General features: G+C 40.3%; 1 protein-coding gene across 2 annotated transcripts in view; it reads right to left on the bottom strand.

Annotated features, from left to right (window-relative positions):
* Positions 1–9,096: 9,096 nt before the first annotated feature.
* Positions 9,097–16,396, bottom strand: part of RMND1 (required for meiotic nuclear division 1 homolog) — a 33,495-nt gene continuing 26,195 nt past the window's right edge. For both annotated transcript variants that reach the window (XM_068985209.1, XM_068985210.1), the window contains exons 11-12: positions 9,795–9,911; positions 9,097–9,327 (exon numbers count right to left, since the gene is read on the bottom strand). In XM_068985209.1, the coding sequence (XP_068841310.1) occupies positions 9,286–9,327; positions 9,795–9,911 (159 nt within the window). In that variant the 3' untranslated portion in view covers positions 9,097–9,285. The remainder of the gene's footprint in view (positions 9,328–9,794; positions 9,912–16,396) is intronic.

The raw sequence follows: 16,396 nt of genomic DNA on the forward strand, positions 1-16,396 counted from the left end.
GCTAACTGAGTATGATTTGGTAACCGGGTTGTACCTGGTGCTACTGATGACTGATTTTTCTTTCTTGAAGACAATACACAGCTGTATAACTTTAGTGGTCCAGAAGTGAGTAATAGATTTAGTACATACCTGCCATGACCTTTCTCGTTCTTTGATCAGCTAGATAAATGATTCGTTGAGTGGCTAAATGTCTGCCTTGCAAAACCGAATTCTGACCCTGGTGTAAGTATTTCTGGTGCACTATCACTAAAACATCAAAAGTTGGCCGTTAGACTGGCATGTGGGGTTCCTGGGATAGGCTCTGCAGTTGAAATCTGTTTCATCTCATTTGGAAACTACAGTGATTTTGATCTTGGTTTCTTAATACTCTGAGACTGAAGTTTCAGATTTATGGTCTGATGAGTGCTCACAGGGAGAGTGAACTGATTAAAAGGAAAACCTGGACAAAATTCTAAAGTTTCAGATGAAGCCATTGGGCAGAAACTTGCCTATGTGTCTCAGGTATTTGGCCTTCAGTCAGAGTAACAATGCTTATTCTCAAGATCAACAGATAGTTTCCCAGTATTGTACTCCATATAGTTGTATAGAAATAAATTCAGGGCTTATTCTGAATCTTTTTCCTAGAGAAGGTGCTGTCAGGAGCATCCTAGTCTTTTTCAAAGATGCTGCTCTTGACTTAGAAGTGGGCTGCTTTGTTGGTAGTTCTTTGAAGGCATAATCATAGGTGTTGGATTTTGCCAAATAGGCCAATTATTTTTAGTCATCATCAAGTATTAGCATTAAAAGGAAGATATACAGATTATATTTGTTTTCTGCAACTGGTTGAAGTAGAAACATTTAGATGGATTCAAATGCTAAGGTTGGGGAGCAAACATGGTTCTTGCAGAGAAGGGTTGGTGTAGTGGATGCCAGGATTTGGTCAGGGAGGCTGTCAGTCTCGAGTTAACGCCCCGAGTTAAACAATAAGAAAAATATGTTATCTGTTTATTTTGTGTACTGATTTATTTTGCATTTTGAAAATAAATTTGGCCAATTAGGGTTTCAGAAATAATTTCACACATTTTACCTCAAAGAAAATCACAGTGCAAGAAAATAATCTGAATGGATTCATCAGAAATTATGCATAAATATTCTGCAGACTCTTGTGTTGCTAAAAGTTTTGGTATATGTTATACTGAGGTGCAGCCAGAGAAATAATACACTTGATTGTGTTCTGAAGAGAATAGTTCCAGTGAGACAGTGGGCAGAGAGCAATTTAATAGTACTGTATTTCACTGTTTTTTTCGGGGTGGGGGAAAAATTTGTGTGCACTCAAGTTGAAGATAGACTTTCCTTTAACACTGAGGATGAAAGTAATATTAAGAGGAAGTAGTACATGTGGGTAGATCCCAAAGTTTTTTTATTGCACACCTTTTTGAAGGATGTCCTATGAGTAATCTCTTATATTAGAAAAACGATATACTTTTTTACATGGTAGATTTATAAGTCTAGGGTAGATATCACACCTTCTGTATTTACAGGCTTAACATATCAGAAAAGATGTATTTTGAGTGTCTCCTATTTTGTTTTTGTTAAAACGTTTATAGAAAATGCTTATTTTATAGTTGGTTGTTGTTTAGACTATGTTTCTTCAAGGATTCCCTATACTTCAGGAATTTTGTTGTTGTTGTTTGAAATCTATTATTGTAGGCACATGGGTTTCAAACTTTTTCGGTTGTGGGTCTAAGAAATACATTTTGTTAAGTGCTACCTGGTACACACATAATGGGTTTCCCAGGTGGCTCAGTGGTAAAGAATCTGCCTGCCAATGCAGGAGACCACTGGTTCATTCCCTGGGTTGGGAAGATCCCCTGGAGAAGGAAATGGCAACCCACTCCAGTATTCTTGCCTGGAGAACCCCATGGACCGAGGAGCCTGGCACGCCACAGTCCATAGGGTTGCAAAGAGTTGGGCATCACTTAGTGACTAAATAACAACAATACACATATTTGTAAAGAAACAGTTTTTAGGAAATAGTACTTGTTATTTTGAGTATATATTCTCCTGCCTTTTCTAACCATTAGATTTTTTTGTAAAAAATAGCTAATTATGGTGCTTTACATTGATTTCATAAATCACAAATGGATCAGGGTCCACAGTTTGAAAAACACTAGTATTTTAGTTTTTAGTATTAGTTTCTGTTACAAATTACCCCAAATCTTAGTGGTTTAAAATGGTAAACATTTGTTTATCCCTGAATTTCGGTGGGTCAGGAATCTGAGTAGCTTAGTTTAGGTAGTTCTGGGTCAGGGTGTTTGATGAGGTGTGTTTGGCTTTTTTTTAATGTCGGGGTGTTGACTGAGAGGATCTGCTGCTGAGGTGGCTCACGCTCGAGCGGGTTAGCGCTTGGTAGCTCTCAGTTCTCTGTTGGGCTGCTTGAGTGTCCTGTCGACAGGGTGCTGGTTGGCTTCCCCCAGAGCCAGGGACCCAAGCAAGAGTAAGGAGGAAACCACATCAACCCTGCCACAGGTTGTTAGTTAAAATCAGGTCACTTGTTCCAGCCCACAGCCAAAGGGAAGAGTATCACAGAATTTATGACATTTTAATAATTACCACAGTTCTGTATTTCTCCTGTTTATGGATGAATCAGGATGAGCCGGAGTTCCTGCTGAAGTTGGTCTGTAAGTAACGATAAAGGCAGGGTTTTCTTTGAGGGCATCTAGTCTCACTCCTTCCTCACTCTTAAAATTGGCAGAAAGAGTCTCAAAGAAGTTAAGCAGTTAGCCAAGTCCATTCAGTCTAGGAAAACTTAAAACAGATTTTCTCTGAGTTTTGTCATGAGAAAATAGTAATCTTTGTGTTGATAGAGGTGAGAAAATTGGCTGCCTTTTTAATCTTGCCTGGAGTTTATAGTGTAGAACTTTTGTTCTCTAGTTTTCCAGCTTGAACCCTTATATGTGATTGTGGTTATATTTTCAATTTATTTGCCCTCTGAATAATGCTTGATATCTTTATGGATTGGCAGGCTGCTCATACCAGTACCTCCATCCCAGCTGATTTTAAAGGAAACAGAAAATTTACTAAATGAGTTTGAACTACTTTACTGTTACCTCTTGTATTACTGACTGTGAGACTGTGCTGTGTAACTCTTCCAGTTAGCACATTTCCAGGACCTAAAAGACAATGTTAAAACTAACGGAGAATCAGGGTGTGCATGTAAAGAAGACCATACTATGTTTTTCTGCTGTGACGTTTTCATGGAAACTTTTGGCCTAGAATGCTTTGTTCTAAGACTGGTTTTGGCTTACTGGTATAGGAGTTGGGTGAGTCCCTGATGTTGCTAGTGTGAGTGAAGCCAGGAGAAATTACCAAAGCCTGCATTGAATTTTTTTTTTAATCCATTAGGCTTTTCTAATACATGGGGATATAGTAAATCATCTTACACTCTTGCTCTTACAGAATTGGACAGTGGCTTTTTTCTTCTTAGACTGCTTTCAAGTTGATGTTACCACCAGGACACCTGACCGTTCAGTTGTGCCCTAAAGCACTGATTGTACATACCTCTGTAATTACTCTTCTTGGTGTCTGTTTACCTATGTGTTGGGTCCCCCATCACACTGTAGGATTCCTACAGGGACTTCCTTTCATACATACTACTGGTGCTCAAGTACCTGCAGAACTGAATTTGTAGTTGAAGGGACCCACGGTGATAATTCTCCCACCAGAACGGAATGAAAAATGTAGAAAGCTTCTGGATATAGGTGGTACCTGTGGCTGGTGTATATGTCAATCACCGGCTCTGTTCTTCAGATACCCACAGTTCATTGGGGAGAATACCATCATATACTTCATACACAAGGTGCAAGGTGCTCTGCTGGGGCAGTGAAGCTGGTGTTGAAACTGAATCTGAAAGGGTGAGTGGATGTTTCAAAGAGAAGATGCAAGGGTTTTATGAGAGGTATGGGGTTGTGCATTCTTCAGTATACATCTGTCTGAATTGTTTTATGGTTGGCAAGTTGCCAGCATATTTTGATAAGTTGCTTCTTACCAAGAGCATGCATGCTCTTGGTATATTATTTCTCTAGAACTTCGCTGTCCATTTCAGTAGCTCCTAGCTAAATGTGGCCATGTAGGTTAAGGTCACCATACCACGTGTGCTTCAGTAGTCACATGGGGACAAAGGCTACCATTACCATGTTGGACCACACAGATATTACTGAACATTTGTCACAGAAAGTTCTGTTGGACAGTGCTGCTGCAGAGTCATGTTTTGTTCATCTGCATGTTTACAAGAGAAACCTTGATAGCTGCCTGACATTGGGAGAGACAGTGATTGGTATTTATGAATAGACAGAAGGGAGTATATGTTACTGTGGTTAAGAATATATAGACTTTGGAGTCAGATCTGGGTTGGAATCATACTCTGTCCCTTATGCTGCCTGGCCTTTGTTGTGTTATGCATTTAATGTCTGAGCCTTAGTTTTTTGTTTTGTTAAAACAGGGATGATAATACAGGGTTGTGTGAGTGTAAAAATATGTCTGTAAGGGGACTTCCCACAGTGCCTTAGTAAGTGATAGGACCATTAATAACTTTTAAAATAATCACTGATTTGAAAAAATTTAGAGTTATCTTACAGTAAAAGTAACTCTTCCCCCCTGCCCCCCCGCCCTTTTGGTGTACAGCTCTGTGAAGTTTGAGTGTGTCTGCATTTGTGTAAACACAATCAGGATACAGGACAGTTCTCTCTCTTCAGAATCTCCCCCACACAGTCAGTGCTTTTACATGCTGACCTCCATTCTCCCTCCTCCCTGGCAGCACTGATTTCTCCTTCATCACTCTTTATGTCTTTTTCTAGTATGTTATATAAATGGAATCATGTAGTCTTTTGAGACTGATTTCAGCCAGCTGCGAGTCATAAAAAGTTGTAACATATTAATAGTACAACTGATTTTTAAAGATGTTGGTTTTGAAATGTTTCTTTTAAAAAAAACAAAAAAATGCAAGTCTGAATTTTTGATTATAGAATTGTTGTGTGACTTGTTTGAAAGTGAAGTAAATGGTGAGATTTATAGGGAAAAATTGCTCCCCCAGTTGGTGACAACTGTATGTGTATCATCTTGTTTATGAAGATGGTTGGTTAGGGGAAGTTGTTTTTTAAAGATCGGTAGAGTTGCAGCACAGTCCTAATTTGAGAAAAAGTGGCTGTTAAAACATCATTAATTTACAAAATGTGGTGTGAAGGTAGGTAGCAGCTGGCTGCTTTGCCCAGGCCTTCCCCAGTTTAAGGCTGAAAGCTTGGCTGCCTCCCAGAATCCCCCAGAGCCAGGGAACACAGGATCTAAAAGGGCCACATGAAGAAAATTTGAGGTTTACAGCTCAGATTTCATTAGTAAACCATCAGGTATTTGATACTAACTTGTTATACCCCACAGCAGGCATGTGGGGTCTTGGCTTCCCCACTGGGGATCCAGACCTGTGCGGGAGGACCGCCAGGAAGTCCCAGGTCTGAACTTTTCTGTTAGTGGTGTTTTAAAAAACTGATGACAAGCAGATTTGCAAGTCTCCTGTACAGAAGCTAAATTAAAAGTCAGATTTTATACTTAACCCACAGTCTTCTGTTTGGAGTTTTTCAATTCACATAGTGAGGTCTAAATCTGAAGTAAAATTTGAAGTTCTTCAGTTGACGTAGCTATTGTGGTCCCCTTTCTTAGCTTTTCATACCATCTCTTGTATAGATTTCTTCATAGGTTAAGCAGATTGCTTAGTTGTTACCTGCTGCCTTCATGGAAATGGAAATAGGGCCCTTAATGTTTAGCACTGTATGTGGGAATCCAGAGTTGCACATCACATCTTTCGAATAAGTGAATTTGTGAAAGAATGACTATCTTTGTAAGCTTTACAGTCTTGCATGCATGCTTTCCAGCCTGTTGTTACAAGGGGATGTTGAAACATTTTGTTTTTAAGGAAATGTTTAAATCTGTTTTAAGGAAATGTTTCTTTCAAATTGTGCAAAAGGAGTAAAAATGTGGCCTTTGAAAAGTTCTGTTTTGTTAAGCCTCTGAGAGGAAAGCTCCTCTGAGGAAAGGGAATTTGGAATGGTGACCTTATCTATTCCTTAAAAAATGGCAATTCAGAAGCAATGGAGGGAGTCAAACAGTAAAAACAGATTTGGATTGGAAGTATTCATAAAACCTTCCTCTGTTTCTCATCTTTAACCACCTTCTCCCAGCACACATCTCTCTCTCTCTCTCACACACACTTGATAAAGGCAGGAGATAGCATGAGAAAATGGGTTGGATTGGAGAAAGAATCAAGTCTTCTGAGATTCGGTTACTTTAAATCTATAAACCTGAGTAGAAATTAATGACTAGGTTCTAACTTAGTGGCTCTGAGTTGAGGGAGCTTAAGGATTTCTTCCTTGGAGTTGTAAAAAAACAAACAAAAAAATTTCCCAGCAGCAACCTGGTTCTGATTGTGGAACACAGGAATCACTCATTGTGAACGCCTGAGGACCCTATTTGGGAAAACTGCTCTTAAGGGGTAGACAACAATTAAAAATAAATGAATATGGTTAATTTTTGTCAAAAGTTTAGAAATAATACCGCCTGGTATATGTAAGATGTGTAGAGTTTAAAAGGTCTTTTTGGGCTTGCATTGAAGAGACAGTTTATTTTAAACAGTGGAAATGCTGCTTTATATTTAAATGAACCACTTCATGTGGATGGAGCATACCCTTCTAAGTTTCAGACATGTTCCTTAACCAAGGGTTCCAAGGGGGCTGCTGGCGCTTTGAGTCAGTCTTCATTTAATCTCAGAGTCTTGTGGGTTTTTACCCAGATGTACTAACAGTCAACTCATAGCTTGACATTTGTTAAAACTCCATTAACCCTCACAGCAGCCCTAGGAGGTGGTGCTACTGTTAGACCCATTTTACAGGTGAGGAAAGAGGCCCAGACAGGCACTGTGAATCGCCCAGCATGACACTGCTACTAGGTGGTGTGGCGTGAGGATTCAAACCCAGGTGAGTCTTAACCACTGTGCTTTTTGACGGAAATTTGGTGCCGTTTTTGAGGAGTGCTTCTGGAGCCACTGATGAATATTATCAATATTTTTTAGGCTCTCAATATTCTAGTATAATCTCATGGACATTTTGTTCTGAGAGAAGCTGTGATCTTCAAAAACTATTTTGCTTGTATTAAACCTAAAATAATTTTAAAACTTTCCTCATAACTTAGGTTGAAACTTTTTATCATAAATTTAAATACTTGATATGATTTCTGACATGAATATTAATATTGTAAAAGTACTATTATAAGTCATATAATAAAGTAATATAAATAGATTATAACATCTTTAGAATGTTTTAGTGGAATGTAATACCATAATGATGTCCATCATGATCCATTTAATCGGAAGTAAATGATGTTCCTTTTTCTTGAAAGACTGTATTTGTGTTATATTTCCCCCCAAAAAACGTTATCCTAATAAATTTTTATGTTTGAAGGTTTTGTTGTTTTTTGTAACATATCTATGTATAAATTGAAGTGTTAAATTTTAATTTGCCATGGCCATAATGCACTAAATGTTCGTGCTCTCTTTGTTAACTAAAATTTTATTAGTTGACCCAAACAAATTGTACACATGGATACTTAAGGGAAAGTTTTTATTGAAAGTGTACTCTTAACGGGGGATGGAGGGATGGATAACATGGTTTCCATTAAAGGAAGTTCTATTGACCAGTATTGAAAATTGTCCTTCTTTGGCTTTTTTTTTTCAGTGAAATCATGAGTTTATTTTAAAAAATGACATAGGGCAATCATAAACAGTTTCTACATTCTCTCTCTTCCTCCCAGTATCTATCTGTCTCTATGGTTACATGGAAATGAATCTCTTATAAGACTTAACATTTGAAACAAACCATTTTAGTATTTTGTATTTTGATTGAAACAAGAAGGAGTATAGAGATAACCCAATCAATGTTTTTTCAAAAACACCTTGTTTGGCTTTCTAAAGAATTTTTAAATGCAGGTTGATGATGATGGTTTAATCACTTAAGTCCTGTCCAGACTCCTGCAACACCATGGACTGTAGCCCACCAGGCTCCTCTGTCCATGGCATTTCCCAGGCAAGAATACTGGAGTGGGTTGCCATCTCCTTACTTCCGGGATCTTTCCTGACCCAGGATTGAACCCATGTCTCCTGCATTGCAGGCGGATTCTTTACTGCTGAGCCACTAGGGAAGTCCTTAAATGCAGGTTAAATATACTTAAAGGTTTTAAAATATAGTGGATCAAACTAAAATGAAGATGGGTGAGATGCCTTCTGTACATTGTGAGATGGCAAAATGGAGAGCAGGCTCGATAAACTGCTTAGAGGTGTGAGCATAGGCGCAACATTTTTATGAACGTACTTATGTGTGGAACTTGATCTAGAAAGCAGTTCTTGAGCTATCTATGCCCACATGTTGCTTGGAAAGTCCTTGGGTACCCCTGGCATAGGCACCTGGTGGTACTCAAGACTGATACCTGCGGTGCCCTGAGACACACCAGGATAGGCAACTCTGCACTATTCCAGCAAATAAATCTTGGTTGCATACTGTGTAGCAGTTAAGCTGTAAAGTGACAGTGTCCCAATTTAGAACATTAATACTCTGGATATGTATATAACATAAAAACAAATTCATGTGATGGAGAGGGTAGTAGGGCAGGGGGGAATATGCATAAAAATAAGCTGAAGATAAAAAGGACTTTATCAGTTCAAGATAGCATGTAAGTATTAAAACCTTTGTACCTGGTATTTTAAATTCCCCTAAAGTGTGTGAGAAAAAGTTCCTCTGTGGGAGGGATCTAAGTTGGTTAGTGAAAGGATGGAAAGTATGGATTAATGAAAGTGCCAGTGAGCAGACTCATGCCACATAAAAACAGGATGCAAAGTCAATTTCTGCCATTAAAGCCTATCTTCTGTATTTCAGAACTGGAGTTTTTGTTATGTTTTCTTAGGGCCAAGATTGGGACTCCCTGGGGGTAGGTTAGGAGCAATGCCCAAATTTCCCAGATACCAAGATTATCCAAAGTTCTTTAAAATACATAACATGAACATCCTTTCAAATTATCAGTGTTATAGACCCAGATGCTGGGTTCTTAATAGTTTTTATTCAAGCAGCAATACTAGAAACTGAAAAAGATCATTGTAACAATTCCTTGATTTAAGAAAAAATACCTATTAAAAGGCATCTCAGCAGATGATACTTAACGTTTGATTGCAGAACTCGAGTGTCTCTTGCAACCATACTTTTCCTTTGGTCATCACTTAATCAGAAAAAATACTCGTCCCAGTTCAAACAGCACCTTACAAATAAAAAGTATGACAAATCACTGGCACAAACCTAAGATAACTTTTCTGATTGTGATTCATGAAAAATGCTCCTGGAATAAGAACAACTTTGTTATTGCACATCTGAGGCACAAGCGCTTGCTGCTGGGCTGTATGTTACACATTTATAGTGAGAACTCTCTAAATGCCATCTCTTAGAATGAGGGAATTTCCTGGCAATACAGTGGTTACAATTTGGTACTTTCACTGCTGTGGCCCGTTTTCAGTCCCTGATCAGGGAACTAAGATCCCACAAGCCATGCAGCACAGCCAGATAAAATGTGGAACTTTTCAAAAAATCATACTGTAATGCATTTTCAAAATATTACCGCAGTCACTTGTAACTTGCCTCATTTGCAGACAGACAAGTATTTAGGACAAAGTCATGTTCTTTCCTGCTATTGTCTTCTGTTCAGTTGCTTTCATAAAAGTTTTAACTTACCTCTATGGTAATAAGGATGACAATCATCCACTCCAGGCGGAGTGTCCTCTTCTCCGTCAGGTGATTCCGCATCAGATCTGTTAGCTCCATGCAGTGCTGAAGCTTTTCATTCATGACCTACAGCAGTAAAAATCCAAGAAAGTACCCTGTGTATTTAAATGAACTCACTGAAGATAACAGTTGCCTGCTTCAAATTTCCGAGTTTCAAATAGGTATGCGGTGAGCCCTTCAATTCTTGCTCCTCAGCTCTCACCAAAGGCAAACTGCCAGAGCTACCTGTCTCCTTTCTGTGAATCCACCGGGACATTTTGTAATGCACAGATGTGACTACAAAAAATAGTTGGCATACCAAAGCTCATATTTGTTAAGATTTTGATGGAAGATCTAAAAGTTTTTTGAGTCCTAGTTTTTCATCATTGCCCTTGGTAAATTTTAAGCAGTTAAAAGAAAACTTGAAATACGATTTTTTTAGTATGGCCTGAAGATGGCAAAAACAATGATTACCGTCTACAATATTAAAACTGTTCTTAAGTCCCACTGTCAGAAATTCCCGAACACAAAACTTGACCTGCTACCCATCGCCGCTAGATGGCACTGCTCTTAACGCTTAACTGCAGACGCTCTAGGTTTGCCTTCTGATATCCTACAAGCTATTTGAGGGTCACAGGAAACAGACTCTTGTATTAAAGACTTGAATGTGACCACTGACAAGGTATACTTCCTTAATCTCTCTGTATCTCACTTTCCTTTGGAAATTACAGAGTCTGGAAGACAAATTTTTAAAACTAGTTTTTGGATTCCCCTTGATAATTTCTGAGGTATGTATGCCGAGAGTGCAGGTATGTTAGGTGGAAATTCGAGGCAAATCACAGATGCACGTCTGGGTTGACTGACATGTGCTAGTGCGCCATTTTTACCACGATTTTGCACTGAACATTAAACGGTGAGAGCGAACCCCAGAGCAGGAAATGGCAATCCACTCCAGTATTCTTGCCTGCAAAATTCCACGGAAAGAGAGGCCTGGTGAGCTTCAGTCCATGGGGTCACAAAGAGGAGGACGGGACAGCACTGTGACAGGGAACACCTGGAGCCACACTGGTAACACGTGTTTGCCCACTCCTCCAGACTCCATGGGCACCCTGCAGTTGCCACTTTGTATAAATGTTTAGAACAGCGCTGCCTCCTTCCTCTTCCTATTGCTACCGGCTGCCTGATCTTGGTCTATAAATATGCTCAGCCTTAGGCTGGCTTCTCTTTTCAAAATGCTGACCCAACCCTCTTCGATTTTCCTTCAACTCTGACTAAAGACATTTTCTTCTTCCACTTCCTCAGCACCCAATTTAGCCCTTAGAAGTTGTAGATATTACCTCAACTCCCCTGAAACTTCCAGATGTCTCATGAGTAACTTTAACACCCTTTCTTGGTTAGATTACAAGACCTCAATTAACTCAAGTGTTTGACAACACCTGGAAACAAGCTTCCTTTTGGCTCTTCTCCTCTAGGGACCAAATTCTGCCTCCGACATCGTATTCTGAGACTTCTCGGACCTCCCCCTGAGTGTGGATGACAGTTCCCAGAGTCCTGATCTTGTCCCTCCTGTCTTCCAGCTCTTCACTCTCTCTGATTGTGCCCAGATGGTCTGTGGAGATGTCTCCTGGACTTGGGTGTTTCCAGCCCAGTGGAGATGTCTCCTGGACTTGGGTGTTTCCAGCCCACCATCACTGCTTCTGTGGTACACATGAGCCAACTGCATTCAAGTCAAAGACTTAGAAATTCTGTTTATTTCAGAAGGAAAGTATCATTGCCAAAAAATGGAAAATCTGCATGATATGAAATGGTGTTGGCTGCATAAAGTGGAGCCTGATGCTTGGGAAAGTGTGAGCTTACACATCAGAGGGCCAGTCAAGAGCCATGAAAGCCAAACTAGAGTGTTTCTTTTCAACATGGAACACAAGTGTTACTTGCTTTCATGCTTACATGTTATTTCAGGGTCCATATGTTACCTAAGTTCATCTCTTATACAAGTGTATGTATCCCACATTTTAAGAAAGACTGATTTAAGAAAAACTTTTGATAAGTCCCAAATATAAATGGTTAATCCCGATTTCTCCTCTGCCCGAATTTCTTGCTTTACTGTTATTTCTTTGGATGCTGGAGACAAACATCTTTATTAAAGATATCACCAAAATTTTGGCAAACATTTCAAAACCTATTTGTAAACACAATGCTTCCCTTTTAAACTGCTCTGCCCGAATTTCTGTCTATAAAACACCATCTTATTGGTTTCCTTCTTGCATCTTAAATTTAGCATTTCTCAAACTATAATTTTTTAAAAAGTAGCATTAACTCTTTATTTTGACCACACTAGGTCTTTGTGGCAGCGCTCAGACTTGCTTCAGTTTGAGCGTGTGCATAGCCTTCTCTTGTTGGCAGAACATGGGCTCAGTTGCTGTATCACGTGGGCTTACTTGCCCTGCAACATGTAGGATCTTAGCTCCCTGACCAGGTATCAAACCTGTGCCCCCTGCAGAGGAAACTCAAGTCTTAATCACCGGACCTCTAGGGAAGTCCTTTAGCTTCTAAAGAAAAAGTGGACTTCCAGGGACCGCTGGTAATATGGGTGGAATGGTTTGTCCCCTCAAATTCATGCTGAAAGCCTAGCTAACCTCCAGTGTGACGGTATCCAGAGATGAGGTCTTTGGGGGTAGTGATTAAGTTTAGATGGAGTTTAACTTTGCCAACAAAGGTCCATCTAGTCAAGGCTATGGTTTTTCCAGTGGTCACATATGGGTGTGAGAGTTGGACTGTGAAGAAAGCTGAGCGCCGAAGAATGGATGCTTTTGAACTGTGGTGTTGGAGAAGACTCTTGAGAGTCCCTTGGACTGCAAGGAGATCCAACCAGTCCATTCTGAAGGAGATCAGCCCTGGGATTTCTTTGGAAGGAATGATGCTGAAGCTGAAACTCCAGTAGTTTGGCCACCTCATGCGAAGAGTTGACTCACTGGAAAAGACTGATGCTGGGACGATTGGGGGCAGGAGGAAAAGGGGACAACAGAGGATGAGATGGCTGGATGGCATCACTGACTCGATGGACTTGAATCTGAGTGAACTCCAGGAGTTGGTGATATACAGGGAGGCCTGGTATGCTGATTCATGGGGTCGCAAAGAGTCGGACACGACTGAGCGACTGAACTGAACTGAAATTAACAACCTTGTAAGAAGAGGCAGATGCACTAAGATGTGCTCTCTCCTTGCCTCAAGAAACTACACTGGGAAGGTGGGAAGGGGGTTCTTACCAGGAACCAAACCTGTACACTTCACTAGATCAGTACAACGTAGTGCATGAACTGCTGCCCCTAAGAAAGTGTTAGTCGCTCAGTCGTATCTGACTTTGCAACCCCAAAGACTGTAGCTCTCCAGGCTCCTCTGTCCATGGGATTCTCCAGGCAATTTCTCCAGAGGATCTTCCCGACCCAGGGATTGAACCTGGGTCTCCCTCATTGCAGGCGGATTCTTCACCATCTGAGCCACCAGGGAAGCCCCCAAGGAATGTGAACAAAGTACTGCAGAAGCAGAGAGGCAGGTGGTGCCAAATTTAAACATACTTTTTTTTTCTTAAAAATACCACAGAATGGACATGTTCCAGGACTCTTCCAGTAGTGGGACTGAGGGGACCCTGCCCACCTGCTCCTGGGCTGCAGGGTTGACTTTCCTACACTGGGCATGGAGGAAGCCTAGCCACTCGGAGGAGCACCGTCCCTGGTGAGCCCCATGTGCCCTCTTAGGATATCCACTCTGGCTGCTTGGTGAAGACGCAGTGGCACTTTCTCCAGGGTTCCCCTTCCTGCTTGGCTCTGTGATCTTCCAGCTAGTTGATTTCGTCACTGCACATCTACATGCATGATTGATCCTGTGTTGACATTTCTCATCTTCAGCTGTGACTTTCACGTTGAGTGTAGTGTTCATCCCAAGTTCCTAAAAGACATTCCTTTCTGCTGCTCCTCTGGGCCACACACGCAGGATGCTCCCTGCTCGAACCACCTTCATTGTTAGTGACCGTGATCCTAGGCTTTTTCCTGTACTCCTGTCCACAAGGGACATGCGAAGGACACCGCAGGGATCAATATCAAAGGATGCCACGATGTGAGGAAGGAAACAGAATGAAGGGCTGGGTTCACACTTGCCATGCAGCTGGTTTATCTTAGTTATTGCTCAGCAACTGTTACTAACCCAACTCAGCACTACAGGCTGGTTACCAGAAAAGGTCTACATTTGCTTGGTGGCAATAATCTGTACACTTCATCCCAACAGTCAGGGTTCCACCAAACATCTTCATTCCAAGAGGACAAGGGGAGACATCTAAGAGCCGTAACTCTTGAGCACTTTCAAATTCGTCCCCAGTAAGTACCGCTGCTCAGCAAGGTTGATGCTTTTGTTTAATGTCATTAAAGAATTCTCAAAAGAGGCTTTATTTCCAAATTTTCCTTGAGGCATAATTTACATACAATAATGTCTCTATTCTAAGAATATACAGTTTGAAGACTTCTGACAGATATACAACCATGGAAGTACTGAAGTGACATTGCCATCACCCCAAATCCCTGTGCCCCTTTGAAATCTACGGCTCCAGGGAACCACTGGTCTATTTTCTGTAACTACAAGTTGGTCTTTCTAGAATTTCCTATAAATATAGTAGCATGTATTCTGCTGTGTCTAGATTCTTCTCACTCAGCATAATGATCCTGATATTCATCCATGCTATTGCATGGATCGGTAACTGTTTTTTACTGCTGAGTGGTATTCCATTGTATGGCTACCCCACAGTTGCTTTATCCATTCACCTATTAGTGGCCGTTTCACTGTTTTCAGTTTTTGGCTTTTATGACTAAAGCTGCTATGAAGATGCAGGTACAAATCAATGTGAGCACGTATGTTTTCATTTCTCGTGAGTAAATACTCAGGATCGAATCATTGGATCATACAGTAACACAATTAAATTTCTGAGGAACTGCCGGGCTGTTCTGGAAAGCGGTTGTACCAATGTATATTCTCTCAAGTCACGTATGAAACTTCCATTTGCTCCACATCCCTCCTGACACGTGGGATTGTCAGTCCTTTTAATTGCAGTCATCCTAATGTGTGTCTAGTGACAGCGCACTGGACATTTAGTTTGCACTTCCCTGACAGACAATAACACTGAGCATCTTCTCACACTCACTTGACCGTTCACATATTTTGAGATGTCCAATCTTTTTGCCCATTTGAAAACCCAAGTTGTCTTTTTGAGCGGAAAGAATTCCAGACCAGTCTTTTGTCAGCTTATATGTAGAGAATATTTCCTTCCAACCTGTGGGAGGAAATATTCTCAATATATCTGTGATCTGCCTTTTCATATTTATTTTTTTAATTAAAAAATATTTATTTGGCTGCACCTGGACTTAGCTGGGGCATGCGGGATTATCAGTCTTCATTGAGGCAAGAGGGACTTTCAGCTGCAGCGTGCAAACTCTTAGTTGTAGCATGTGGAATCAAGTTCCTTGACCAGGGATCCAACCCAGACCCCCGCATGGGCAGCATGGAGTTTTAGCCACTGGCCCACCAGGGAAGCCTCTGCCCTTCATATTCTAAAGAGTGTCTTTCAAAGACCAGTAGTTTTAGTTTTGATGAAGTTCAACTTATCAAATTCTTTAAGGTTCATGATTTTTTTTTTTGTCCTAACAAATTTTTGCCTTCCCCAAGGTCATGAGGCCTTTTTCCCTGTATTTTCTTCCTGAGCTTTTATAATTTTACCTTTTATATTTAAAAGTCTCTAATTCATTTAGAAATGGTATAAAGAAAGACTAGGGCTCATTTTTTTTTTTAACATGGCTATCCAATTGTTCTAGCACCATTTGTTGAAAAGATTAGGAAAAAAGAGAAGAGCGCCTCAAAGACTCATTGGCGTATAACTAAAGATTTGAGATTACCAGAGATAGAACAGATTTCTGAAACCATGAAGGCCAGAAGAAAGTGGGACAGGAATTTTTAGGTGTTGAAAGAAAAGAATTGTCACTTGGAATCCTTCATCTAGGGAAAAAAAGATCCTCCAGGAATGAAGGGGAAGTCTAGATATTCTGAGATGAAGAAAAACTGAAGAGACTATGCTTTTGCAGACTTACCCTGAAAGAATGGCTAAAGAATGTTCTTGGAATAGAGAGCAAACAATAGAAAAAGAAATCTTAGAACTCACTGAAGAAAAAAAAAAGAACAAAGGAAAGAACAAAACATGGGTAAATATGAGAGAATTTCCTTCTCCTCTTGAGTCTTCTGAATTATGCTGGTGGTCAAAGCAAAAACTGAAACATTGATGAAGTTCTCAAAGTGGAGAGTAGAGGGATATACATGTCGTACAGTTTCCCTACTTGATTTAATCTGGCGAAATGTCAAAAAGAGTGGATTGTGATAAAAGTATGCATAATGGATTACCTAGAGCAACCACCAAATATCTATGCAGAGAGACATACTAAAAAATGATACAGATGAATCAAAATGTAATCCCCTCCAAATGTCTAGGTAGCTCATAGGAAGGCAGGGCTTGATATAGACAATGACTTGGAGGGATC

The sequence above is a fragment of the Capricornis sumatraensis genome, chromosome 13 (genome assembly GCF_032405125.1).
Source record: "Capricornis sumatraensis isolate serow.1 chromosome 13, serow.2, whole genome shotgun sequence".
Taxonomy (NCBI): Eukaryota; Metazoa; Chordata; class Mammalia; order Artiodactyla; family Bovidae; genus Capricornis; species Capricornis sumatraensis.